The sequence below is a fragment of the Pimephales promelas genome, chromosome 1, assembly GCF_988280905.1.
Source record: "Pimephales promelas chromosome 1, fPimPro1.hap1.1, whole genome shotgun sequence".
Classification (NCBI taxonomy): domain Eukaryota; kingdom Metazoa; phylum Chordata; class Actinopteri; order Cypriniformes; family Leuciscidae; genus Pimephales; species Pimephales promelas.
In genome coordinates this window covers 16,433,574-16,460,593 of record NC_142769.1, presented here as the reverse complement: position 1 = coordinate 16,460,593, position 27,020 = coordinate 16,433,574, and the positions used below count along the sequence as shown (strand labels likewise).

The following is a 27,020-nucleotide window of genomic DNA, read 5'->3' as shown; positions in this document are numbered from 1 at the left end:
AACATTTTCAATTAAGGCATGTTGTAGTCCAGACTTCAGATTAGAATGTAAAAATGTTTTAGTTTGAAAATAAATGGCCTATTAAGTCAAACTTTTTGGTGCTGTGATAAACACCATTGTGAATACAAAAACCTGAATGGCTGTTTAAAACATTTAAATACTCAGAAACGGAAAGTAGTGCAGCTGCTTTGTTTACAGGGTTACCAGTGTAACGGCATTTCTGCTGTTCCATAAGCACCATCTGCTGTCAGAGAGTGAATGTAAATTTTCATTCAGCACGTCTTCTCCATTCATTTCTGCATGCTCACTTGTGTATCAGGGGTTGCAGAGTGTGCATGTCTCTTTGATGCAACACACGCAGTGTGGTACATTTTAAATTGTTGATGGACAATTATTCTTAAAATACATTCTTAAATAATTCATAATTAATAATTATTGGGGGTATTTTAAAGTGCCCATTATAACAATACCATGCACGTTCATTATCGTGATATATCATATTACCGTATATAAGCATGTCTACTCAACAAAAATCTCACTTACACATGTTCATTATAAATAGTTATAATGAATTTCGTTCTTCTTTTAAAATGTGGCTTTTTAGCATGCAAATATGTCTACATTGATTTTTTTATTCTATTGTTGTTTTTTTGTGTAGTTGTTTTGGTTTGTTATGTTTTAATTATATTTGTTGTATTTACATTGTATTTTTAGGTTGCCTATTGTACATCTGGCCCAGGACTGCAGATGAAAACTAGCCATTTGGCTAACTCTGGCATATTTTGACTTGTCATGTTAATATGCACCGTCCTTGTAATAAATAAATAAATAAATAAATAAATAAATAAATAAATAAATAAATAAATAAAATTACATGCACTCATGTGCAGAGATTTTTAAATTGTTGATGGACAATTATTCTTAAATTACATTCTTAAATAATTCATAATTAATAATTATTGGGGGTATTTTAAAGTGCCCATTGTAACAATACCATGCACGTTCATTATCGTGATACATCATATTACCGTATATAAGCATGTCTACTCAACATAAATCTCACTTACACATGTTTACATGCACTCATGTTCAGAGATGTTCATCACTCATGAATAATTGCAATCTGATGGCAGATTCTGAAAGTTCTGTTTATATGAACCCTAAGCATTGCAATCTGATTCACATTTGTTTACATGTGCATTACATGTATTCAGAAGAGAACTTAAGCACATGCGCAGTACCCAGTTGCCATGCTAAGAACTAGAGAAAGTCATTGGAGGTTTCTTTTTTTTTTAAAGAAAATATTTAGTAAACATCCAGTCAGACTTAAATAAACATATGCATGTTAAATATGCAACATATGAAGAAAAATGTATGTGACCACACGCATCATGCCACTGGACATATGTGCAAGGTATTTTTTTAATCAGATTGTTAATCAAATTATTTCAGGTCTACACCACCCCTATCATTCTGATCAAAATCTATTTAAGATTTATTTGGGTGCATGTAAAGGTAGCAACTAAATTGGCACTTTTGGTTTCAAAATCAAGCTTTCAATATTTACCCATGCACCAACAAAGACGCACAAAAAATTATGGCCCATGTTACATTTCAGGGTTGTGTTTACATACATCTTTGGGGTTCCACTTTGACCGCCAGGCATCTCGTCAGGACCTTTGCTGTCCTCCGGAGATTCAGGGAAGCTCACGAGGTCTGAAGGCTCACTAAGACAACCCTTCACTTCAGAGGAGCTAGAGGTGGCCGGTTGCGTGCTGGAGCTGTGGATACTGTCTCCTGATGTGCTCGTCAAGTAGAAGCTGTAAACCAAAAATACAGCAGTTAATATTACTTTATATTAATAAAAATAGCACAATGTTTATATTGTTATTAAGCGCAACTGTTGCTCTTCTATCAGCTTGAATCAGTCAGCCCATTCTCCTCTGACCTCTAGCATCAACAAGGCATTTTCGCCCACAGGACTGCCATATACTGGATGTTTCTCCCTTTTCACACTATTCTTCGTAAACCCTAGAAATGTTTGTGCGTGAAAATCCCAGTAACTGAGAAGATTGTAAAATAATTAGACCGGTTCGTCTAGCACCAACAACATGCCACGCTTAAAAATTGCTTAAATCACCTTTCTTTCCCATTCTGACATTCAGTTTGGAGTTCAGGAGATTGTATTGACCAGGACCACACCCCTAAATACATTCAAGCAACTGCCATGTGATTGGTTGATTAGATAATTCCATTAATGAGAAATTAAAAGGTGTTTCTAAAAATCCTTTAGGTGAGTGTATATATATATATATATATATTTGACATTTTTAAATATTGAGAACAGTAAAATCAAGTAAAATGTTTGCGCTGTATAGTTAAGCATCAAACTGACCTAAATCTTTAATAACTCACCCTGGTGTTGCACGCAAGTCATGGAACTCAATATGGAGCAGAGGAAGAAAAGAGATTTGACAGAAAGGGCAAGTGCAGTTGAGATTGGAGTCGTCAGCCGTCCAGCCCACCATGATCTCCTCATCATACACCAGAGCCTCACAAGACCGACACTGAGAGCAGCTGGACATTAGAACCTGCCAAAAAGAATCATGAAGAACAATTGTACTAATTCTGCTAATTTTGAAGTGATCTTGTATTTGAGCATCAGCAGAGGGTGCTGCTCTCACCTCTAAAGCACAATTTTGGTAAATGCTGGAGGTGCTGGCATGATGAGACGAACTATGTTCAGACCTCTCCGAGTCTGCACCTCTCATTGAGCGACCTGGAGTCAAAGCTGTGAAGAACAAATGCAAATAGAGAATTGCTTTTCAAATAGAACAACAGGGTGTTCAGACTGTTAACCGTGCAATAATATAATGTTGACTTTAAATTAGAAATAAAATGATTGATGATATTAATCTTATTTAAGAAGCCTCATGCTGATACATGTTTTATGGCATGATAGCATGATGTGTGTGTACTCGGTATGAGCCTTACGTGTCGACAGCTTTGCACGGCCGGTATCACTGCTATCACTGCTGCTGCCCAGGCTGGTATTGCTGTGCGTGAGCCCATTTGAGGCCAGACTGGGCATCAGGCCTCTGGGTAAAGTGTTCTCTGTTGCTCCCTCTGCAGACAGCAACTGTTCTTCTAACCTAGCCGGGAAACTGTCTCGGGGATGGGAGTTATCCTCCTGAATCACAGACATACACAATGTAGTAGAGACTAAAGGCATGTTCAACATTTACAATGCGCTTGTATATTTCTGCGTTTGCGCGTAATGTTTACTGTTTTTATTATTAGCCTAAACAATAAATCAGGTAATCTGGCTTTCATAACTCAGTGCCTAGTCTCTTTAAGACATTACCGCACGTCACTGCAATAAACCAATCAGAGTCTCATCTCCCATTCCCTTTAAAAGCCAGTTGCACGGATTCGCTGGAATTTTTACAATGACGGAATTTGCAAGCAGAAAGACTGAACGCCTCTCCAGAGAGCAAACAGATCTGTTCTTGCATGAGGTTAAAGTGCGCAAGCAGACCATCTACGGGACAAGCCGGATTCTACCATATCTTTATGTTTTGTGTGCTGATGTGCATCCTGTGTGTAATAAGCAGAGTGTATGCGTGTTGTCCCCCCATCTATAGACTTTATTACTATTGCACCATTTTAAAATAAAAAATAAAATATTGCGCCACTGACTTTAGACCAGGTTTTTGTTGGTCAATGGTCTATTTCAGTTGCCTCAAAATAGCAACACACCAACAATGCATCTGAACACACCTCGTTTTCAGACCAGCACGCCCATGGGTACAAATGCATTTACTATTTAAATAATGTGGGGCAGGATGTGAAAATGATAACTGCGTTGGGCTGAAACTAGCAAAAAAACCTTGCGCTGCTCCTGGAGCCACATTGCACCGGGTGTGTATGATAGGGCCCTAAGAAATATGTATCTTACATATTACTGTATGTTAATGATTTTTTTTTTGTACAGTGACAAAATAAAAGAATTATTTAATTTAGGTAAAAAAAAACATGTACAATATTCTTTTTTAAACATTTTTCTCAAACAGTACAAATTGTTCTTTAAAGGTGAAAATATTATTTCTATTTTCTCTCTCATGTTCGCTGCTATTGTACAAAAACATTCTTTTTGGACATTAATGTTGACACTAAATTATCATATTTATCTTGTTTATTTATTATACTAAGTGTCTTTTTTAACTTCTTATTATTTATTCTTGTATTTTATATTTTATACTTTTACTACATTTTTATGTCATGTGTGTTATGTATTTTATGGCTGCTGTCCTCTGTGAGTTACCAAACAAATTTCATTGTATAACTACAATGACAAATAAACTTCTATTCTATATTTATACTAAGGGGCTGAATGCTTGATTCTGATTGGTTGACAAATTTTCAAGTATTTAATTATTTTCAAGTAAACACAAAACTAAAGTAGTTCCAGGCAGGTCTTGACTGCATTACAGTTCCATATCACTTCGGCAAATTATTTCAGTTATCTCAAAGGTTTGCAAATCCACAAAACACAGACCAAGCAAATTGTTTTTTTTTTTTTTTTTTTTGCTAACTGGGAGTTACTCGCACATGCTTAAGCAATCTATAAATCTGTCAACAAAAACTGTATTATTCTGCATATCAATGGCATAGACCTCCACTGTAAGCTAAAAAATTATGTTTTGGAATGCGATGAGATGGGTAAAAAAAGAAATTGCCCAACCAACACACAAGAATTTTATGGACATTAATCTGACAAAAGTCTCAAAATAAAACATTTGAACGCAGTATAAGTGGAATAATTGACTCTGGGCCATTGAAATATTAAAACAATAACGCACACCCAAAGTGTAACGACCACACCGTTTCTCTTTGTGACCGCATACCACATCAGGTGTGCATTATTTTTCTAATATTCAACAGACTGTTGTCAATTAATTCTTTACATATAGCTGCCTCTTTACATATAGGGTCAATAAAGTTCCCTTGGCCTTTGGAATTAAAATATCCCCACATCATCACACACCTTCCACCACACCTAGAGATTGGCATGGTTTTACTTCAGTTAGCCTAATAGCTGGTTTGATTTGCATTGAAAGATGATCTTCTGGAAAGTACCCCATGCCAATCTCTAGGTGTGGTGGAAGGTGTGTGATGATGTGGGGATATTTTAATTCCAAAGGCCAAGGGAACTTTATCAGGATGCATATTATCCTGGATCCATGAAATAACTGGCTTTTAAAAATAAAAATCTGCCTGACTCTATGGGAATTTAACATAGGGGTGCCCTGACTTATGTACCCTGTATTTTAAGGAAAAACATTTATTTATGTATGATACATTATTCATTCACAAAGAAAATTGGTGTCCTTAAAGGTTGGAGTTTTCCTCATTTTTCTAATTAAGGCATTAAGATCAATATCCAAAAGATGATTTTTTATTCCTCTTTTTAGGCAACTTTAGCATGGGTGCCAAAACTTATTCAAACCACTGTATAACCAATTACACTGTCTACATTGTGACATCTTTTTTACATTGTGTTTGCACTGTTAGTTATGATGAAAGCATTCATGAGAGTGCAGAAATAAATTTAAGTTGCAATAGCAAAGCTTTTAACATGCGAGACATGACCGTTTTAGGCTACACAGTTCAGCATTGCAAACTTTTATGCAATGGGAGTATATCTAAAAATAATGATATAATCACAATTAGTTAATCTTGGAAGCTGTAATATTAAAAGCATAGAACAAGTTTTCAAAAGAGTTACACATGTATAATGCTTATTTCATATGCAAAGATGTTCCCTAATTAAAGCAGTAGGCAAGTCTTAAAGGAGACATGTCCCTTTAAATTGAATGTTTAAATCAGAGGGCTATTCAGGGGTTGAAAATGGTTTTGATGAGACATTTTTACTTATATGAGTGTACCTTTTTTTAACCTTCCATCTATCTCTGGCTTTCATTCATAACATCAGTGAACACCCTTGGGATGTATGTTAAGCAGTCACAATCAAGAATGTCACTAAAGCATAAAAGAGGTACTTTGTTCACCTATTTCCTCCTGAGAGAAGTTTTTGTGTCTAATGTGGTTGGTATAACTCAGATTTTGATCTGACTGTACCACGATCTCTGATTAAGAAAACCTCTTTTGATTTTCTAACAACTTGTTTTCTTTTGGTCTCTCACCTCATCATCAGAGTAGGAGTAAGCTGAGGCCACTGCATCCCACATCTTGCTGGCCACGTTGGCCGCCTGCTTCATGCCTGACTTAAGCATATCTACTTTCGGCCCTACCAGGAGAGAGTCCATCTTGATGCCTGATATGGAGTTGATAACTGATCCCAGTGAGCTGCTCTGTGATGACTTTACAAGAGCGGTCAGCGATGATGACCTTTGACCTGCAGAGCCTGGGGTCTTCGGGGACTTGAATGCGAATGTCTTCGAGCGTGTGACGGCAGGGCTACGTTTTGGTGTTTCAGTTGAACTAGGCACTTTGACCTGACCGATCGGAAGGCTCGATCTTCTTTCTAAAGACTGCTTAACTGCAGGAGAGTCTGGACAGTTCATCATTGATTCTTGATTTGATCCCTGCTGCAACTCCATGCTGGGAGATCTACCACTAAGAGGTTTACCACTCATGTACATTTCAATTTCATCAGCCAGATTCCTTGACACCAAAAGTGGAAAGGGTTGTGTGGACTCCTGGCTCTGGATGGAGGTTACATCCTCAGTTTCGGAGGCAAAGAGCGACAGAGGATCTGCCCCCACCTCAACATCCTCCCTCTCCACAGCTTTAGAAGAGGAGGAACCAGTGCTAATGGTTCGCCCAAGTCCTTCACTACCCTGGGGTGTTGCTGTGTCTACTGAATCTTCCAGCTCTCTACTTTTCTCCACTTTCTTTTCTTCTATACCGAATGCTTTATGCTCCTTCTCCGGCTTATCTTCATGTTCCTCTTCCTGGAGGGCAGGGCTCAGTGTAGCCTCCATCTTAAACTCTTTAAAAGGAGCGATGGTTCCAAAAGGAGGAGGGGTCAGACTGCCAGAGAACACGGCTGCGAGGATTTTTGCATCTGCGCCCATGTGATCAGCGCTGAGCTCCAGACTGCCCTTCTTTTGTAGCATGCCGGCTTTGCTCTCTGCACTGAAACTGCAGCTGCGCTCCATAAAGGCTTTCACCCTCTGCTGCTGTCCAGAATGAGAGACCTGCGAATCTGGGATTGCAGAATCATCCTCCACAGGCAGGGTGACATCTTCACTCTTTTTACGGGGCATGAAGAGCTTACCTGTACAAACACCTGCTGGAGACATGGAAGACAATAAAAAGAAATGGTACTTATTTCATGAAGCACTCAATAAATGCTAGGTTTTGCTTGTCCAGAAATAAAAATAAGTACTTGTCAAGGTAACAAGTTTCGTGTAAAATGAAATGCAAAGAACTTTTACCTAGTCATTATTAATCATATCAGCAGAGGTGGACAGAGTACACAGCTTTATTACTTGAGTAAAAGTACAGATACCCCTTGCTAAATTTGACTCAAGTACAAGTAAAAGTACTACAGTCAGATGTCTACTTAAGTAAAAGTACCGAAGTACTTGGTTTTAAAAGTACTTGAGTATCAAGAGTACATTTTCTAACGTCCTACACGGAGAAACGTCCTACATGGAGTTATGAAAAATGTTAATGTTAAATTAAAAGTAAAATCAAGTAATTTTCATCTTTTTACCATGTTGCTTTATTTAACATTTAAGAAAATTTCAGAATATTCAGAAAATTGAAATAGTCTTAAAATAGTGAAACGGGTCGGCACATTCCCGGGATCATGCTTCATCCATTGTTTTGTCCATGGTTTCGTCTCTTATCTAAATCTGACCATAGGCTAGACAATAGGATAGGCTGTCCCAATGGTGCCTGCACAATCCAATCACATTTGAGAGGGAAACAACAAATTGAGGGTTTCCGAGATTTTTCTTTTTTCCATTTTTCTTTTTTTTCTTCTTCTTTTTAGAAGTAGTAATGGGTACTCACGGTTATGGATAGAAATGTAGTGGAGTAAAGAGTACAATATTTCCCTCTCAAATGTACTTGAGTAAAATCATGAGTACTCCCCAAAAATGATACTCGAGGAAAATACAGATCACTCAAAATTGTACTTAAGTACTGTACTCAAGTAAATGTACTCCATTACTATCCGGCTCTGCATATCAGTATACATTTCCAGTCACTAACCAGTTTCTCCCCTGCCTGCAGTGCTGTCAAAGTGGACAGGGATCTCAGTGGACAGTTTAACAATGCTGGCTACACAAGGTGCCATCTCAGCAGGGCTAGGGGGCTCCGTCACAGCTACAACACTGTCCACAGAACTAGCAATATCATCCCCTGTAAAGAGACAAAAGGAGTAAACTATCTTAGAGAAGTTATCTTGATGTCATTGTACATTACAATAGACAATCTAGTGCTGTAAAAGGAACTTCATTAATGCATGTGAAAAAAGATCATTAACAGCAATGCATTAATTCAAATTTGACATCTACAGTATCTCATTCTGTTTCAGTGATATAATTATCATAGAACCTTATAAAGTATCTTCTTATTAAACGGTCTGTACACTTACAAAGTTCTCAATGCTTCGTTTTGCATGTATGGAGCCTCATTATGTTACTGCGTTAGTGTGGGGCTATTTTGAGCCTTGTTAGTGGTATAAACTAGCGATTTGTTTTTACTTAGTCAATGCCCCCATTAATAGCATTATACGCTAAACAGTTTTTAGAGATAAAACTCTTTACATTCGATTATCATGAAAACAAATCTCAAAGAACAGTTGACTATGTACCGATGTTTTATTAGACCAAAGGTTCATTATTTGACGGAGTTCTCCTTTAAGTGTAGGACAATTGCATTATTTAATTATTTCAATTATTAAATTGATTATTATTTGCATTAACTTCAGTGCACTTCCTGTGCATTTTAATTAGCTATATAAAGTACAACAATACAGTGCAGTACCAATTTGTGAGTTTGTTGCTTTGCTATTGCTGGTGTGGCTAGTAGACAGAGGAGCAGAGGTTATAGGTCCATCTACAAGGTCCTGAGGCAGCTCATCCTTAGATCCATAACCCTGATCAGACTGACCAGCTTATGAAATCATAAACAGAAAAAAAAAACTTAGTCAACAGAACAATACATGGAAATGTTAATAAAATTGTATGTAATTTGACATACATTATTTTTGAATCACACAAGGCAACAATACCTGTACTATATTGACTGTTACTAGCGCCCTCAACTATAAGGCCGTGGGAGAAGAGAATGTGTTCCTCTACAATAGGTTCATTTGAGCTGTCTACACTGCCATGACTCAGTCTGTCTCCATTAGCACCTGCTGCTGTACCTGCTGAAAGCTCTGTATGAAAATACACACAATTTCACACAGTCATTTCATAGTGATAAGAACAGAAGATCAAACTAAATATGAGTAACTTTGTTTCGTTTTTTTAATGATGTCTAATGTTGACAATCAAACTTCACTCAATAAAATTAATTCTACAGTTAAAATGCTTGTTGTATTTCTTATTTGTCTCTGTCAGTTTAAATCTAGACTAAAAACACATTTCTTTAACCTGGCATACACATAGAAAATTATCCATTCCTATTATTCAAATCAGTTAAATGATTATTAGGCTGCATAAATTAGGTCAGCTGGAACCGGGAACTGACAATATTCTGATTGTTCCAATCCAATCTGACTTCTGACCTATAATCTGACTTCTGGCCTGAATCAGATTCATTCACTGTTCGTTCGTTGGCCAGAAAAGAACTGGCCCACCACTGAGCCTGGTTTCTCCCAAGGTTTTTTGTCCATTCTGTCACCTGATGGAGTTTTGGTTCCCTGCCACTGTCTTCTTTTACGCCTTTGTTGTCATTGGCTTTTGGTTTGCTTAGTTGGGGACAGTTCATTTAATTTAAAATTCAACAATATTATTGATTGATTATTAAAATGAAACATTACTGAACTTATTTAATTTGGACTGTTAAGCTTATTTTCTGCTGGAGACAAATTTTGTTGCATTATTTTACGGTTATCTCTGTAAAGCTGCAGTGAAACAATTTGTTTTGTAAAAAGCGCTATATAATTAAATGTGACTTGATGTGTAAGTTGCGGCAGCTAATTAAATAATTTAAAATTAAACAGCCTGCAAGATATTGCACAAGTCTGTCAAAATGGCTGCTGGTCTGTGGTAATTAAATGTAAAATGCATGGCAGTTCAGTGGATATAGCTTGTACGGGTGATGACTAGAGATAATCTTATATGATGTCGAGGATGGCAGTTGCTAGTAAAAGAGTTAACCTGATATTTACAAACATTAGACCTAAAATTATAATATAATATTAATCCAGTTACTAACCATTCTACAAGCAATAACCTGTAACACACATTTTAATAGAAGGAAAACTTACATCATCATCTATTATTGGTAAATGGAAATGCATTACGTCGGAAGTGGGACTAAAAGGTATACTCTCCGGGGTTGAAAAATTAAAAAGACCAGAAGTGGGATATTAAAAGTAGAGGTAGAGGGAGGGGCAGGGAACCCCACCCTCCACATAAAACCTGTTTCTAACTATAGAAAACTACCCACCTATAGGGCCAAAATGTATAAACATTAAGCATAGGAAGGAAGTAACTTGAACCTGTGGTTATCAGAGAAGGACCTCTATGAAGAGCTGTCCCACGCAATGCATGTTTAAACTGCACCACTCCTCGGACCAGGTTCCGCATTTTGGTCCACATGAAGAGTCCGCTACGGTTACGGCTTGGCCAATGACTTTCCAGGACAGCCTGGACAAAACGCAGCAATTGTCAGGTCATGAGTAAGCACGACAAATTGTTTCAACATGGTAACACACTGACATTTGTAATGCTCCCCTTCACTGGAGCAATAGGACCAGATCATTTAACGATGCAAAATTTTCAAGGTGTTAAATTAAAGATTAAAAGGCATATTTTTTTGTGTGATAACTCTCGAGTGGAACAATCCCATCTGGCAATGAACATTTGTAAAATTGTTTGAAATACACCTTTTAAGATTGTTCAATTAATGTATCTTTTAACAAATCTTGGGTTTTGCATGAACATGCCATCAGGCTCAGAGGCACCAGAGGAAATCACTACAATGAACTCTGCTCTACAATGATCTCTCAATGAACATTACTGAGGCATCTGAGCCTAGAGGAAAAATAAAAATGACAAATGTTTGACATCTACAAATCAAACTTTTTTTTTTTTTGAAAACTCATAATTTTGCTAGCTAAAAAAAGCAAATTGTGTGCAACAGAAACACACTATTAAAAAATTATACCATGATGCTTTGTAGTTTCAGTATGTAAGGGCAGAGTGGTCTTCACTGTTCTCTGTGGTGTAGTGCTATAGTGCATGCATTCCTCACCTTGTTGTAGTATCCATAGGTAATAGCATTGGGTTCAACTCCAGCCTTTTTCATCTCCATTAAGACACGCACAGCCATGACAGGCATCCCCCACAGACCACACAACTGCATCACCACACGGTAACACACCTGTTAAACACACCGTTTTTGCTGTAGGGTCACACCAAGATCTACAGAATCAAGTCATTCTTTTTCAGAAATAAATTAGGCAATTTAAATGTTATCGAGCCAGCAGCCCAGTGTTGGAAAGGTTCACTTTCTACATGAACTAGTTAAAAGTTCAGTTCACACATTTTAAAATGAACTAGTTCAGTTCATAGTTCATGCTTCAAAAAATGAACTAGTTCATAATTCTTTTATTCCATTTGTTGCAAGCTTCTTTTTTATTATTATTATTGCCACAGACAACAATTATTTCATCGACGGGAAAAGTTTGCACAGAAATGTACGATTTTTCCCATCCTCACCGACCTCGTCAAAAAACCTGTTTAAAGATCATACGACGCCTCCTCGCTCACTGCTTTGTCGACTGCGGCCACGGTGTGACCCTGGTGTCTTGTGTTGCCAGATTGGGTGCTTTTTTCGCTACATATTAAGGCCTGTTTACGGAGTTTTAGCCGGGTTTTCGCCTAGAAGTCTCTATAGAAATCTGGCACCCTATAGTAAGAAGTTAAACTGAGAGAGTGTGCGTTCACAGACATCAGAATGAACGAGTTCACAGTAACATTCATCAGGCAGTAATACAGTACGTTCAGTTCACGTTCGCTCAAAATATGAACGAGTTCATGAACTATCGTTCATTGAACGTGTTCTGGCATAACACTGCAGCAGCCATATCACTCTGTAGCCCAAGACTGGTTGCCTACTGGTTGCCCTCCTTCGGATGAGACGGAAATCCCCATTGGAAAAAGAGTAGGGGTGTAACCCTGGCATCAAGGCCAAATTTGCACATTGGCCTCTGTTCACCATGGCCTCCTAATCATCCCAATACAAACCTATTGGCTTCATCACTCTGTCTCCTCTCCGCTAATAAGCTAATAAACTGTGTAAAATTATTATTATTTCTTGAAGGATGTGTGTAAGGAAAGCACTCAACATTAGTTTTAGATCTAAGGCCTTGTTTACACTGCATGGTTCAAGTGACCCAAATCCGATTTTTTCCTCTCATGTGGCACAGATCGGATATGACCGGTGAACGTGTAAGCAGGAAAAAAAACGCATGGATTCTGATTCTCAGATCGGATTCAGGCCTCATTCATATGTGGTAATAAATCGGATATGAATCAGATACGTGCATTTGCGTGTGCCATGTAAGCAGACAAATCGGATATTCCCCAGTAAATGCGAGTCATGCGTCATTAAAAACTGCGCGATTATAGGCGCGTGCCGCGCGATGGAAGAAAGGATACACACAGTGGAGCAATGCGGAGGTTTCATGTCTTTTGAGTGTGTGGGGTGAAGAGTGCAGGCAAAAATGCAGGGTTGTTACAGAAATAAATCCGTTTTTGAAGACATTTCAGGAGATATGAGGCATCGTTTCAAGTGCTCATGGCCAGAGCCTCTCTTTTTTTCTCCGCCGTACGAGACCAATGTTTTGATGACTTATTGAAATATTGTGGAAAGAAAACACTGGATAATTTTATTCGCATCGGCATCCATTGAATTGTGCTGTTTTGCCGGTTCAATTTCCCTGAGAATTTCCTGGTTCAGAACCATCAGAACGTCTGCATTTGGTAGTTTCAGCAGTGTGTAGTGTGAATGCAAAAAACGGATATGTGTCACTTTTAAAAGATGATGTAAGCAGGTTGTCAAAAAAATCGGATATAGTCAGAAAATCGGATTTGGGCATCAAGACCTGCAGTGTAAATGCAGCCTTAATGACCCCATTTAGGATTTGTATTAACAACTGTCTTGAGATCTAAAAAATAACCACACAAAAAAAAAAAAAAAAACAGACATATTGTAATCTGATCACTCAAACCACCTTTGGCCAGGGTTGCTTATGATGTGTTGAGTTAATCTAACTGTGAAGGAACTTTTTAATTAATCATAACTTATCTTTCTTTTTGTATGCTTTTGAAAACTAAAGCCACTTAGGCCAACTAAAGTTCCAAGGGCCACAGTTATTGTGTCTGAATATAACAAAAGGCAAACAAGGCTATATATTTAATACGAATGTATAATCTCATGACTTGAGTAACAAGGTGAAGTGATCAAGAAACCCAGATTTGGTTTTACTTAGTTACAGAAGGGTTTGCTGGATTATACGAAGAAACAATCACATTGGAGAAAAATTTTGTAATGAAACGTGTCACCTTTTTCATGCTTCTGTTTTATAAAAACTGTTGTCCTCTTTTTGTCGGGATAATTCCCTCTGAAATTGGTCAGAGAATCCTCCTGGCCATGATTAAAGCATATTCATAAGGCATTATCTGTGAATTTCGTTCATTGTCTAATTACTGGTGCTGTACAGATATTATTTCTATTCTCATGTAATAGTGCTGATGCTAAAGGGGAACACTTGAGACCTTATTCCCAAGTGATGGTGTTCATAAGGGATGAGATGGCGTCCAACTCGAATGGGTGTTGTAGTGGAAAAAACCTGTAGAATATAAATTTGTAGTTGTCGGGAACCTGGTTTAACTTGAGTCATGTTCGTAGGGGAATTTCTACCACACTAACATACTCTATTTCTTTTTAAAAGAAACCACCTTAACCAACCAACTCCGTTTTAATTCAAGCAACCTCAGATCCAGGCCGCGGTTAAATTAAAACACGCAAAGAGAATAAAAAAAGCATTCCAGATATTATATTTTTTACTTTTACTAACATTTGCTATGCTCCAAATAATTTTAGCTGCTTATATTTTATAGCTTATATTTAGTAGCAGCCTACACAGGGTTATAAAAAAAAAAAAGTAGTGTGAAAAGTGAACTGGGACCAACAATCAATAAGAGATCAGAATCCATTCACAAATGATTTTATATTGAATAAATGCTGCAAAATATATATATAATAATATATATATATTATTATACAAACATATATCTAATATTTACGCCTGTATAGCTGTGTATGACTAATAAGGAGATTAAGAGTGCGGCACAGACATGCAAGCGTGTCATTTCTTTCTCACAGACTTCGCTGAAATGTTTATTGGCCGATCAGATATGTCAACAGTAAAGAAAGTAAAAAGATGCACCTATTGCTAACATTACTTGATGGTAAGGAGAGGCATAGTGAGAGAGAGAGAGAAAGAGAGAGAGAGAGAGAGACACAGAGAGAGAGAGAGAGAGAGAGAGAGCACACTTTTGTTGAATACACTTGATTGCTGATCGCTCACTTAGCTAACACGCGATTAAAACTAAACTGTATATTGTAAGTGCCCTAGTAAAAAAATGAACTGTTACGTATTTTAGGCATAACGTGGTTCCCTACATTATTACAGGAAAACATCATGTGATTACTGTGCCACTGCACTGGAGCTGTTCTAAATGTGGGCCGCAGATGGAATACGATAGAGCAATATGAACAATGAATAAAACAGAACAATAACAGAAGCTTGTACAATACATTTTAACAGGCATAATTAAGCATGAAAACAGCTGAAGGAAACCTCTATTTTTAAATCTATTTATCTTTATAGTCTGCTCAATATATATTTTGAATTACTATATTTAAATTACTTAAATAATATAACTATTTATTAAAATTGTTACGTTTAAATTAGAAAATATAAATGCAATGAACATACAGGTATCAGTACTCAGGGAGTATCAACAATGAAAGTATCAGTATCTGACTCAAAGTGGTATTGGTGCATCCCTAAATAAAACAGATGTATTTTTGTAAAATATTGTGTCCACGTACCTCATCGAGCACCTCCACCTCAGAGCTCCTCATCTTGAGCAGAACATTGAAGGCCTGCTGCATGGCGCGGGGTTTGGACTGGGCTGTACGCATGCTGGCAGGAAGACAGATGAACCACAGACTGTAGCAGTGACTAAACAGACACTTTGCCCACTGGGGTGGATTGGAATAGAAACGCTTTGCCAACTTGTAGGCCAATTTGATTTCCTGTGTGGAAAAAGGTGTTTGAGTTTCAGAGATTGCTATTAAAGGGCATTCTCTTATTAAATTTTCAGCTGCAAGAACAAAATTTACAACTTACAACTCGACAAATCAAACCCGTGTACCCCGTTTTGGGCACTTACGCTGCATTTTTCAAAATAATTCCTTTAGTATTGCATGGTTGTAAAAAAAAAAAAGCATCAAAGTTGTGCAGCTTAGTCAAACCATTCAACGAATAATAATAACCTCAAATTTGGGGGAAACTATCCCTTTTGATATCACGTTTCTTCCAGAATGGAACAATTCATAGAATTTCATTTTAAATGTAGTCACAACTGACTTAATAAAGTTTAGACGTAGGATTCAATTCAAAAATCCTTGAAGATGCTGGAAAATTCAACACCCTGCTATTTTCTCCCACTTAGAAATCATGGAGGGGTCTGAAATTGTCATCGTAGGTGCATGCCCAATGTGAGACCAGAAAAAATCCAGAAATCACAATGTATGATTTTTTTTTTTTTACTTTTTATTTGTATGATACAGCTGCAAATAAGTATTTGAACACCTGTCTATCAGCTACAATTTTGACCCTCAAAGACCTGTTATTCTGCCTTTAAAATGTCCACCTCGACTCCATTTATTATCCTAAACTAGATGCATGATTTCTGAGTGGGAGAACTTGCAAACTAAAATAGCAGGGTGTTCAAACACTTATTTTCCTCATTATAATAATAATAATAATAATAATACATTTTATTTGTAAAGCACTTTACATTTGACACCAAATCTCAAAGTGCTACAGTAAAACATAGTTAAAAATAAACATAAGAAATACAGTATACAATAAAAACAGAACATGTTAGAAAGAGGGACTAAAAACAAGCATTAGCTATTAAAATGCGCCTGTGTAAAAAGATGGGTTTTTAGTCCTTTTTTAAATGCTTCTACTGTTTGCGGGGCTCTGAGGTGGTCAGGGAGCGCGTTCCACAGGCAGGGAGCAGCGACTTGAAAGGCCCTGTCGCCCATTGTTTTGAGCCGTGTCCTGGGCATAACCAAACGGTGCTGTTGGCCTGACCGGGTTCTGGTTGATGAAATAGGTGTGAGCAGCTCGGTGAGATAAGTGGGGGCCACACCGTGTAGACAGTGATGGGTCTGAAGGAGAACCTTATATTGTATGCGTGACTGAATGGGTAGCCAGTGCAATGAACGAAGGATGGGGGTGATGTGCTCATGTTTACGCACCCCCATCAGGACCCTGGAAGCGCTGTTCTGAACATACTGGAGCTTTTGAAGGCTCCTGCCAGGAATCCCGATGAGGAGTGCATTACAGTAGTCCAACCTGGAGGACACAAAAGCATGGACAAGCTTCTCTGCAGCAGAAAGGGAGAGGGAGTTTGGAAATATTGCGTAGGTGAAAAAATGCAGTTTTGCAGATAGTGGTGACATGACTGTCAAATGAAAGGTGGGGGTCAAATTTTACCCCTAGGTTAATAACAGAGGAAGAGAGGGGAGTAGTGTGTCCAAAAAATGAAACAGTGGTGATTGGAGAGGAGCGGAGTTGATGAGCAGTTCCAGTTTGAATGGCCTCTGTTTTGGGGCCATTTAGCTGCAGGAAGTTTTGACTCACCCATGCCTCTATCTCCTCCAGGCAGGAGCTAAGGCGTGCAGCCGTGGCAGAGGGGGAGCTAGAGGGAGTAACTTGAATGTAGAGTTGTGTGTCATCAGCATAGCAATGGAAATTTACTCCATGCCTGCTGATGACACGACCCAAGGGGAGCATGTAAATGTTGAAGAGGGTCGGACCGAGTATGGAGCCCTGAGGGACCCTGCAGATGACAGTGTGGGGTCTGGATTTTACATCCCCCAGAGCTACATACTCGGTTCTATCAGTGAGATAGGAGTGAAACCATTTCAGTGCAGTACCAGAGAGACCTGTGTAGTGTTGAAGTCGGTGCAGGAGAATGTGATGGTCTACAATGTCAAACGCAGCAGAGAGGTCGAGAAGAATGAGAAGGGATGTGGAGTCGGAATCAGAAGCCATAAGCAAGTCGTTAGTGACTCTGACAAGAGCTGTTTCTGTGCTATGGGATGGACGAAAACCAGATTGAAATTTCTCATATAACCTGTTTGATTTGAGATGATTTTGGAGCTGGATGGAAACAACTTTTTCTAGGAGTTTGGAAATGAAAGGGAGATTTGAAATTGGTCTGTAATTTGACAGCAGTGTGGGGTCCAGGGTGGGTTTTTTGAGGAGGGGTTTGATGAGAGCAATTTTGAGGGAGTTAGGAACATAGCCCGTCTCTATGGACATGTTTATTATTTTGGTTATGAGGGAACTGATAGAGCTAGTGTGGGTTTTAAGCAGAGACGATGGGAAGGGATCAAGACGGCAAGTGGATGTTTTGGATTTACAAATGATGTTTTCGACCTCCTGCTGCGTTGTGGGTGACAATTTTGATAGGGTTTGAGCAATCGATGTAGCGGGTAGGTCTAGTGAAATGATATTTAAAAGTGGAAATGAGGAGCAAATATTGTCAATTTTTGATGTGAAAAAATTAAGAAACCGGTTACAGTTTATGTCGGTTGGACTATAGAATGGGGAGATCTGTGGTTTGATGATGTGATTTACTGTGGAGAACAGTTTTCTGGAGTTACCAGTATCGTTGTTTATAAGTGTTGAGTAGTGTTGTGACCTAGCCTTGGAGAGTGCTTTGGCATAAGCCCTACGATGTTCCCGGTAGGCCAATTTATGCACCGTCAAGTCAGATGTTTTACAGGCACGCTCCAGGACACGGCCAGACCTCTTCATCCCTCTCAGCTCGTTTGTAAACCAGGGGGCAGAGCGGGTAAATGTGACGGTCCGGGTTTTTAATGGAGCAATACAGTCCAGAATAGAGGTGAGGCTGGTATTGTAGTAGTCCATTAAGTCGTCAGCAGATGAGTTAGGAGGGGGGGAGAGATGCTGTAAATATTGACTGAGTGAGGTAGCGTCCAAGTTCTTGATGTTCCTAAAGGTTATAAGACGTTTTGGTTTGGTGGGAGGAACTAATAGTGGGACTTCAAATGTAACCGCCAGGTGATCGGAGACACCCACGTCATACACCTGAAGGCCTGAAACTGAGAGGGAGTCTGTAATGATAAGGTCGAGTGTATGCCCTCTATTGTGTGTGAGGGCATCCACAAACTGTTGAAGGTTAACCCTTTATGACCTGCCATAGAACAGTTCCACCAGAGTATATCTTTCTATTTTTAAATGCTGTGCTGTCATTCTTTTGAGCATTTTCATATGCCATACATCAAAATAATCCTTACTTTCTCTACTTGAAGGCTATGTTTGTAATAAATCAATAGTAGCTAGATAAATATCTCAAAAATGCAATAAACAAAAAGAAAAACATTTTTTTTTTAAATTCTACATATTTTATTCAATACAAAAAAATATAAATGTAAACCTCAAACTTCTCAATGAGAAAAATGTGCATAAAACAGTTTAAAACTATACAGAATTGATTTGAACTGTTTACATCAATTAGTTTTTAAGATACACTCATTTAAAAAAAGGGAGTAAAATGCCATATGTAAAATATTCAATTACATTTGTGGTCAAACAGATAACATTTAGCTTTTCAATATTGATTGAACATTGAATTGGTTAGAATATAAATTAAATAGACCCTGTCAGAACAAAATAAATATAAAATAAATAAATAAAGGCGATGAGCAGACGGAACTCGGTGCGTCCGTGTACTTTCATTTTGACATAATGGTGCGCGCACGTGTGTGTGTGTGTGTGTGGGGGGGGGGGGGGGGGGGTGTGCGTGTGTGTGAATGTGCTTGTATTTGCGAGTGTATAAACGATAAAGAAATTCTAGAATGAAGCAATGGTAAAAGACAATAATGATAAGAAGGAACATATAGCAGATGGGAGTCAAGTGCGAGTCAAACCTATTACATGAGTCAAACGCAGGGCCAAAAGACGCAGCTTCTGACGTCACTACATGCGACACAAGCTGGGGTCATAGTGCACAGGAAGCGATGTCGTGATCCGTCCATGGATCCGTCATCGGAAGACGCAACTATCAATTGCAGATCTATAGAACATGTGTGCAAAGACATGCAATGCATTTTTGTGTGTTTTTTGGAAACGCATTATTACAGACTCATTAGAGGGTGGAAACCGCGCAACATGAGCATGTTGAGGCTTGATCTGCCATAGTGCACCGAACGTGATACCTCAATGCGCCATCGGAAGGCGTTACTATCAATCGCAGATCTACAGATCATGTGTGCAAAGACGTGCAATGCATTTTTGTGATTTTTTTGAGAAACGAATTTTGCGCATTTTGTACAGACTCATTAGAGGGTGAAAACAACGCAACATGCGCATGTTGGAGGCTTGATCTGACCATTTTACATCTCTGGTTTTGAATGCAAAAAGAATGATTGAGCTAGCCACTTGGTTTCAGTTTCTATAGGCTGTTAAACAGACACACGCAAACCGGAGCGCCGACGCTCCCGTCGGTCTTAAAGGGTTGAGACAGTCCAGGGTTTGCTTGAAATTTGAGGCCAGTTTACAGTTTTTGGAGTCCACGTGTATGTTGAAATCACCAATAACCAGAATATTTGAGTGCGATGTACAGAGTGAGATCATGAAAATCATGAATGTCAGAAATGAAAGTTGGTTGTGGTTTGGGAGGGCGATAGACGAGGGCTATTGTTGCTGAAAAGGCTTTTTTGCAACTGAAAACCAGACTTTCAAATGAGCCAGTACTGGGCATAGACACAGGGGATAGTTCAATGTTGCTGCGATGTAAAACAGCTAGCCCCCCACCACAGCCAGTTGTACGAGCCTTATGAAGATATTTGTACCCGGGTGGGCAGGCCTCATTGAGGGATGAGTATATTCCAGGCTGCTGCCATGTCTATGTTAGACAGAGAATGTCTATCCCCTTATCCAGGATGTGGTCAAATATAAGTCCAGATTTGTTTGACAGGGACTGCACATTCAGCAGTTCAAATGTAATTTGAGGTCTAAAATCCAGTTCATTGATAGGGCGGAGAACCCTGTAATCCACTCCAGGTTTTACAGTGCACCATTTACACCCGGAATTATCTATGCCAGGAGTGGCGGTATTCTGATGACGCAAACAGTGACGTGTCATTTTCACGACGGGACGCGATGCCGACCAGAGGGATGGGATGGAGCTGTGATCACCGGACTTCGACACAACAAACCGGCGCCTTGATCCCCTATGGATGTATCGAGGTCGGTACGGAAGGTGCAGTTGCTGCAGGGGAGATGTTGCATCGAGGCGTCGGACCACAACATGACGCGTGCAGTGTTAGCGGCTAGCCGATATCCAGGTGAGTACCGGTGAAAAGCAGCGACACAAGCCAAGGTAATCCACAGCTTCCACGGTGATGGTATTCCATATGCAGACATCTGCTTGAAGGCAGAGACAATGCAGAGCCCGAAGTTGGTTCAAGGGCTCAGTGATTTGAAGCCAAAGTGTGGAGAAAACACTCTGACTTTTGCCGGTTTCAGCTTTCTATTAATGTAGTGATTTCGGCGACTACAGTAAGAATAGTACGGTAGGGCGGATTTGCAAATAATTTGCGGAGAGTTTGCAGAGAAGCGGCGAAAAACCAGCGCCAGCGTCCTCTCCCTAATAAGTAATCCCCCTTGTAATCTTCACTTCACTCTCCTTCACTTCACTCTCTTCCCCTCCCCCGTCGCTGAGAGTGGACCCATCCAGCCCGAGGACGATACCAATCACATCAGCGGAACGCTTTGAAAAATTGTCTCAGCTACAGCAGAGCTTGTTGACTGCTTTCAGCTGGGAGCACATACTGGAGATAAGCCATCCGTTTCCCCCATGGGCCAGGCACCAATTTTGACAAGCTGGGCTTCTCAGATCCACAAAATAAATCTCTGAGATGATATCTAGTCTTCTGGTGTAGTATGTACTATTTCTTCACCCCCCCAAGGGCATATTATAAGTAGGCATATTAGGATCCAGGACAAGTATTTCAGATGTCATGGCGTTCAGTTTACCCCTACGGGCAGTTGCTGGGACGGCACCATCAAAGAACAAAAAGCATCTTTCTTCATTAACGACCAAGTTGCTTTGTGTTCTGTTTCTTTAAAGATCTCTTCACCATCCAGCGATGAAAAGCTTGACCGTCTTGCCCTTTCATCTTTCTTCTTTTTGGATCTGTCACGTGCTGTTTGAACACGTCGAACCTCTCAAAACTAGTAAAACGGCTTCAGCTTCTGGCCATCGACTATAAAAAAAAAGCTTCTGGCATGCTTGCAGAGCTATATGGGGAGGCTGCAGACCTGGAGCCGGCAGTTTTATGCCCCTGACAGTTTTACGCCCCTGTTGTTCCTCACTGTATGATCTAACGTTTAACTTGTGTGAATGTGCACGCTTTTATAAAATGCCTATAGCCCAACCCCTTGGCCCAGAACTTTTTTTTTTCTTCAAGCCAAGTTTGTATTATTTTATACTTTCAGGACTCTTGCCTATTTTTAAGCTATTGTGTTGCAGCATATATAACTTTTCTGGTCCCGGACGAGCCCCCAATTGCCATGTGGCAAGAGTCTTGACAGTATAAATTATTACAAAAACAGAATTCTTTTAGGGACAATTGGTACAGAAGTATTAGTCTCCTACACACCCATTCTAATGGCTTGTTTCCACTGAGTGGTACGGTACGGTTCGGTTCGGTACGCAATTATTTGCGTTTCCACTGCCAAAAGTTGTGAATGGTACCAAAAAGCTGAACCGTACCGTACCACTTTTTGGGTACCCTTCCGTTGGGGTACCTAGCACAGTGAAAGGGTACTAAAAGGTGGAGTTAGACTCACTGCAGAATGGTGATTGGTGGACAGAGTATCGTCACTTGCGCGTGCTACAAGGGCATTAGAAGCATACAGTTGAAATATTATTTACTACTGTTATTGTGTCACGAAATGTAGTTTTAAGAGTTTTCAGGCAGGAAAGTAGTTTTTTAAAGCTCAAATCTGTGGTTTATTTATAGATTTATGATAATTTGACTGAGATCCATTTCAAGCGATCACCGGACGCTCGCGTTCGTGTCCCCCGCCTGGAACAGCCTTTCCTCGGCTAGTCGTTCTGATGTTTGCCGCTGACTCGGATGTCTCTGTAGTGGTTAAACATGAGTTATAGTTCGTCTTGTATAAACCTAACTGGTGATCTTTGGTCTCGTGAATCTATAATTCGTTCCCTGGCCAATAGTTTTGGCAGAAGGCTACGTGAAGTTTCATATCTTTGAGCGCTGAATTTGTATATTTGACTGACTGAATTGTTTCTTGATGTTATTTAAGCTTTACTGTATATCTTTTTGTACCTTTTACTTATACTTTTATAATGGCTATTATTGATAAAACTGAAATTCAACAAAAATAGATAGTTTTGTCATTTTTTTTATTTTATTACAAGATCATCTGTAATGTTGTTTATTGCAACATTTGTACCAATGCGAAATGCAATAGCCTAAATTACATTACATATTGCCTGGAATATGTTTCATATTTTTAAATTTAAACGAAAAGAGGCAGGGTTGTTTTATATTTAGTTTTGTTATAAATATAATGTTACATAGGCTACATGCAGTGAATATAATCAATAGGCTATGCGTTGCCTGAACCACATTTGTGTGCTTTAGAATGTTTAAAATGTATTGAAATGAAATCGAAAAGAAGCAGAGTGGTGTTTTTTTTTAACATATTTCGTTTTATTGCTGCCTAAGATGAACATACAGAGATAACCGGAGTCGCAGAGCCAGAGCGAGCAGAGTGCCGTGTTCAAGAACGCGCTGTTTCATTAACAGAAATACTGGACTCGCGTCCTCGGGATCATTCTCCTGAGTGGGACTTTGCGTTGGCTTCTTGGAAACGGCTAATGCCAGCGCTTGTTTCTAGTGACAAACATGCCAAAAAGCAAGAACAAGATCTGCTGTCTGTCATCCATTGTTGTTTAATACGTCGCTTTCGTCGCGCGAAAATGACGTTGATCGCTTCTTTCCAGCATACCACGCCTATCAAGTAGCCTGAAAGAACACTAGGGTATCACCAAAGAGCACACAACCAGAGAAATAGCAACAGCTGTGTTTGGGGAAGTAACTCTGAGACTTGTTAACATCAGCTGATTTTGGTTTAAATTTTAATATCTGCACCTAGAGCAGAGTTTACTCGACTCAGAATGCTTACGTAAAGAAATAAATGTTGACATGGAAACACTGACCAATTCACATAGTATCCACCCTAAATGCAAGATTAAAATAATTGCCACAACTACTCTTTGTTGAATTCATGACCTCAAATTGATGAATATCATCATTTTTAAGCTGTAATATTTCTTAACGGCTGTACTTTTAAAGGTTTGTTCTGCCATTAGTCTTGCATTTTTAAGATGTCAAGTCAGAAATTGTAACTTTTAAAAATTGAAGACTCCTGTGTAAATTTAATGAAAATCTGTAGTGCACAATATAAGCTGAAAAAGTCTGAGTTTGGACCATAAGCGATAGCATTTCAGAATTTCCTGTAGTCTGGTACTATAACATCCTGTAAAAAATCTTTACCTGTTTGGTTCTTTTGGCCAGCAGGGCAGGGCTGCTGGACACACTGGCTCCTGCGGTTCTTGTACTAAGCGCTGGCCTCAGCTCTCGCGGACGATCAAACAACTCCAACCGTAAACAAGGGAAATTCTGATAACTGTGGAAAACACAGATGACTCATAATTAGAGCACAAAATAAAATCAAAGTGCAAACATAATCACAAATTTTAAATAAAATGTTTAGTCAATACAGTACAGAAACACAATACCACAGACAGTTTACCTAAAGGCCATTCCCTCCACATTTTATTTACTTCTTGTTACATATCAGATTTTTATTTTTGCAAATTTTTACAGATGAAAGTCATATTGTATGAAAGTACCGTTCTGTTTAATCCATAGTTTTAGTTTATATCAGTGTTTTGGTGTTCAATATGTTCAATGGGTGAAACTTTGATATTTATGGTCCTTTTGTTTTACTTTCTTGCACTGCAACCTTACCATTTTACTGTTCAATTTCACATTTACATTCTGTAGACATTTCACAAACTCAGTTAAAAGATGAACGTCTTTGTGTCATCCTGCTACACCTATAATTGCAACGCAACACAAAATACAATATTTAAAACAACCTTGGGATACAGAATGGTCATCATCATGACTCTACGAGACGGTAGAAAAACAAGGTTTTGTATGGGGGGGGGGGGGGGGGGGGGAGATATTGTAAATAGTGCCAGCAGAGAGCAAAGTGCTTGGCCAAGTCTCAAGGCTGTACTGTGTGTGGAAAACAGGCACTCAATGTGAACCAATAGATGCATGGAAATAGATTATGGGCTTGTGCTAATGGATAAAGATGCTTTAGATGCGGGCTGAGGGAGATGGAGTGGTGAGACAATGGCAGCCACAAAAATTTCTGGACAGAAATTTCCAACAAACAAGTTGCCTTGAAAAGGAGTAACCACAGAGATGCAAATTGCCAAAAATGAAGAGTATTACAACAGGTACAGCATTTCTTTCCAGTCATTTATCTTCTACTTCAGTTACAACAATTATTATACGTCTGTAATGCTGCAAGAGCCTCAGATACTTTGGTCGTCTGCACAGCATATTAACAGTCTCCACACCCTGCAGAACGAAGATCAATCTTCTTTGTTGTTTCTCCACCACCAAATGGTTACATGCAAAATATAATGATCTGCTTAAATGCAAGTGATTTTCACAGAATGTTCATCATTTGAAATGTCTCAGTGTGACTGGTACAAGAGTCATCCCCCCCAAATGGAGATGAAATCATAATAAAGACTTGAGAGTTTAGGGATATGTTCCCTACTGCAGAAGGTGTGCCTTTTCCCAGGCTCTTGCATGTAAATTACCTCCGGTTTCCTATGAAGACGTGAACTCCACAGGTCTAATATCATATTGCAACTGTTTTGCAACATAATTCTAACTGTTAGTTCAAGTCTCCATTTTGAGAATGTTTCTCTTAGGAGTGATGAAAAAAAAATTGATTATTGATTAATCGCGATTATGTTATGGACAAGTATAAATTGATTATTAAAGCTGCAGTCCGTAGCTTTATTGTGTTAAAAATTATCTAAAATACATATTTGGGAAAATACATAACCAGCCAGTGTTCAACGATACTGCTTGCCATAGCTCGATTCAAAGCGGTAAACTTGTAATAATGTTTTTAATTCCAGTGGTACTGGTTGATTTCCATGGGAGATTTGAGCATGTCTTTGCGTCATGACGTCACATCTGTACACATAAAGAAGGAGTCTCGGCTAGTCGGCTATATTTCGTGTGAGGATGTTGGAGGTGGAGATTTATAGCCCTTTTCACACAGCACTTGATAAAATTAAACTTATCAATTTGAGGGCGGATCTAGAAAGGTTCAAATGACAATCACCATTGACAACTAGAGATTCACCTGCTGTAAAATGCAAAAGACTTCGTTCGGACTTCGGAGTGACTACAGAAAAAAAGAGACTGCAACCGGACCCATGCAAAAACAAAGATACATATTGGAAGGACATTACATGTAGTCAGGCAACGCTGACGTTGTTATCATTAACAAGTTGAGAACAAAGTATAATTTGCACAGTTTTACATGATAAGCGATTGTAAAATTTAATCAGTGCGATTTACTCTGCAATGTCAGAACCAGAACAAAAGTAGATGTTACTTGCTTGTTCAGATGACATTTTCCAGTGAAAATTATTATGTTAGTCATACAGTACTTTCCAAAAAGAATAATCTATGATTCTGAATCCCAGTATCCACACTAGTGTGGTGATTGACAGCTGCACACTCTCCTCAATGTGTTCATCCGCTCTTGTGCCGTGTCGAACTACAACGTCAAGTTGATAATTCCACGAATGACTGCAATTGCAGATTTCGAAACAGAGATGGTGAGAAAAAGGGGAAAATGTGGACTGCAGCTTTAGATTTTCAAAAATCGATTTTTTATTATTATTTTAAAAAAAATTGCATTATTTTATTTTGTAAAAAATGTTATACCGGAAGTTGAACATCACGAACGCGGCCAGTTCCAGTTAGCAAGCGTGTGTAACGGCAGCCAGAATGAGTGAGAGCAGGTGTGTAAAATGGAAGAACCAGGAACGAGCAACCAACCGATCCACCCAGCTCCATCTGGGCTCAAAGCAATTGAGCGATTGAACTGTGTGTGTGTGGGCGCGATTCATCTCTGAGTGTGTGTGTGTGTGTGTTTTAGGCTGCATTTACACTGCAAGTCTTGATGCCCAAATCCGATTTTCTGGCCATATCTGATTTTTTTGACGCCCTGCTTACATCATCTTTTAAAAGTGACCCATATCTGATTTTTGCATTTAGACTATACACTGCTGAAACTACCAAATGTAGACGTTTTGACCCGGAAA

General features: G+C 39.0%; 1 protein-coding gene across 3 annotated transcripts in view; it reads right to left on the bottom strand.

Moving 5' to 3' along the window:
- dennd4c (DENN domain containing 4C) overlaps positions 1–27,020 on the bottom strand; it is a 117,047-nt gene that overhangs the window by 7,905 nt on the left and 82,122 nt on the right. The window contains exons 16-27 of one of the 3 annotated variants that reach the window (XM_039669330.2): positions 24,145–24,277; positions 15,337–15,543; positions 11,467–11,595; positions 10,712–10,859; positions 9,272–9,421; positions 9,025–9,153; positions 8,248–8,397; positions 6,207–7,318; positions 2,995–3,190; positions 2,685–2,791; positions 2,416–2,591; positions 1,635–1,820 (exon numbers count right to left, since the gene is read on the bottom strand). In XM_039669330.2, the coding sequence (XP_039525264.1) occupies positions 1,635–1,820; positions 2,416–2,591; positions 2,685–2,791; positions 2,995–3,190; positions 6,207–7,318; positions 8,248–8,397; positions 9,025–9,153; positions 9,272–9,421; positions 10,712–10,859; positions 11,467–11,595; positions 15,337–15,543; positions 24,145–24,277 (2,823 nt within the window). The remainder of the gene's footprint in view (positions 1–1,634; positions 1,821–2,415; positions 2,592–2,684; positions 2,792–2,994; positions 3,191–6,206; positions 7,319–8,247; positions 8,398–9,024; positions 9,154–9,271; positions 9,422–10,711; positions 10,860–11,466; positions 11,596–15,336; positions 15,544–24,144; positions 24,278–27,020) is intronic. The other 2 variants (XM_039669331.2, XM_039669332.2) reach the window with 2 other exon arrangements.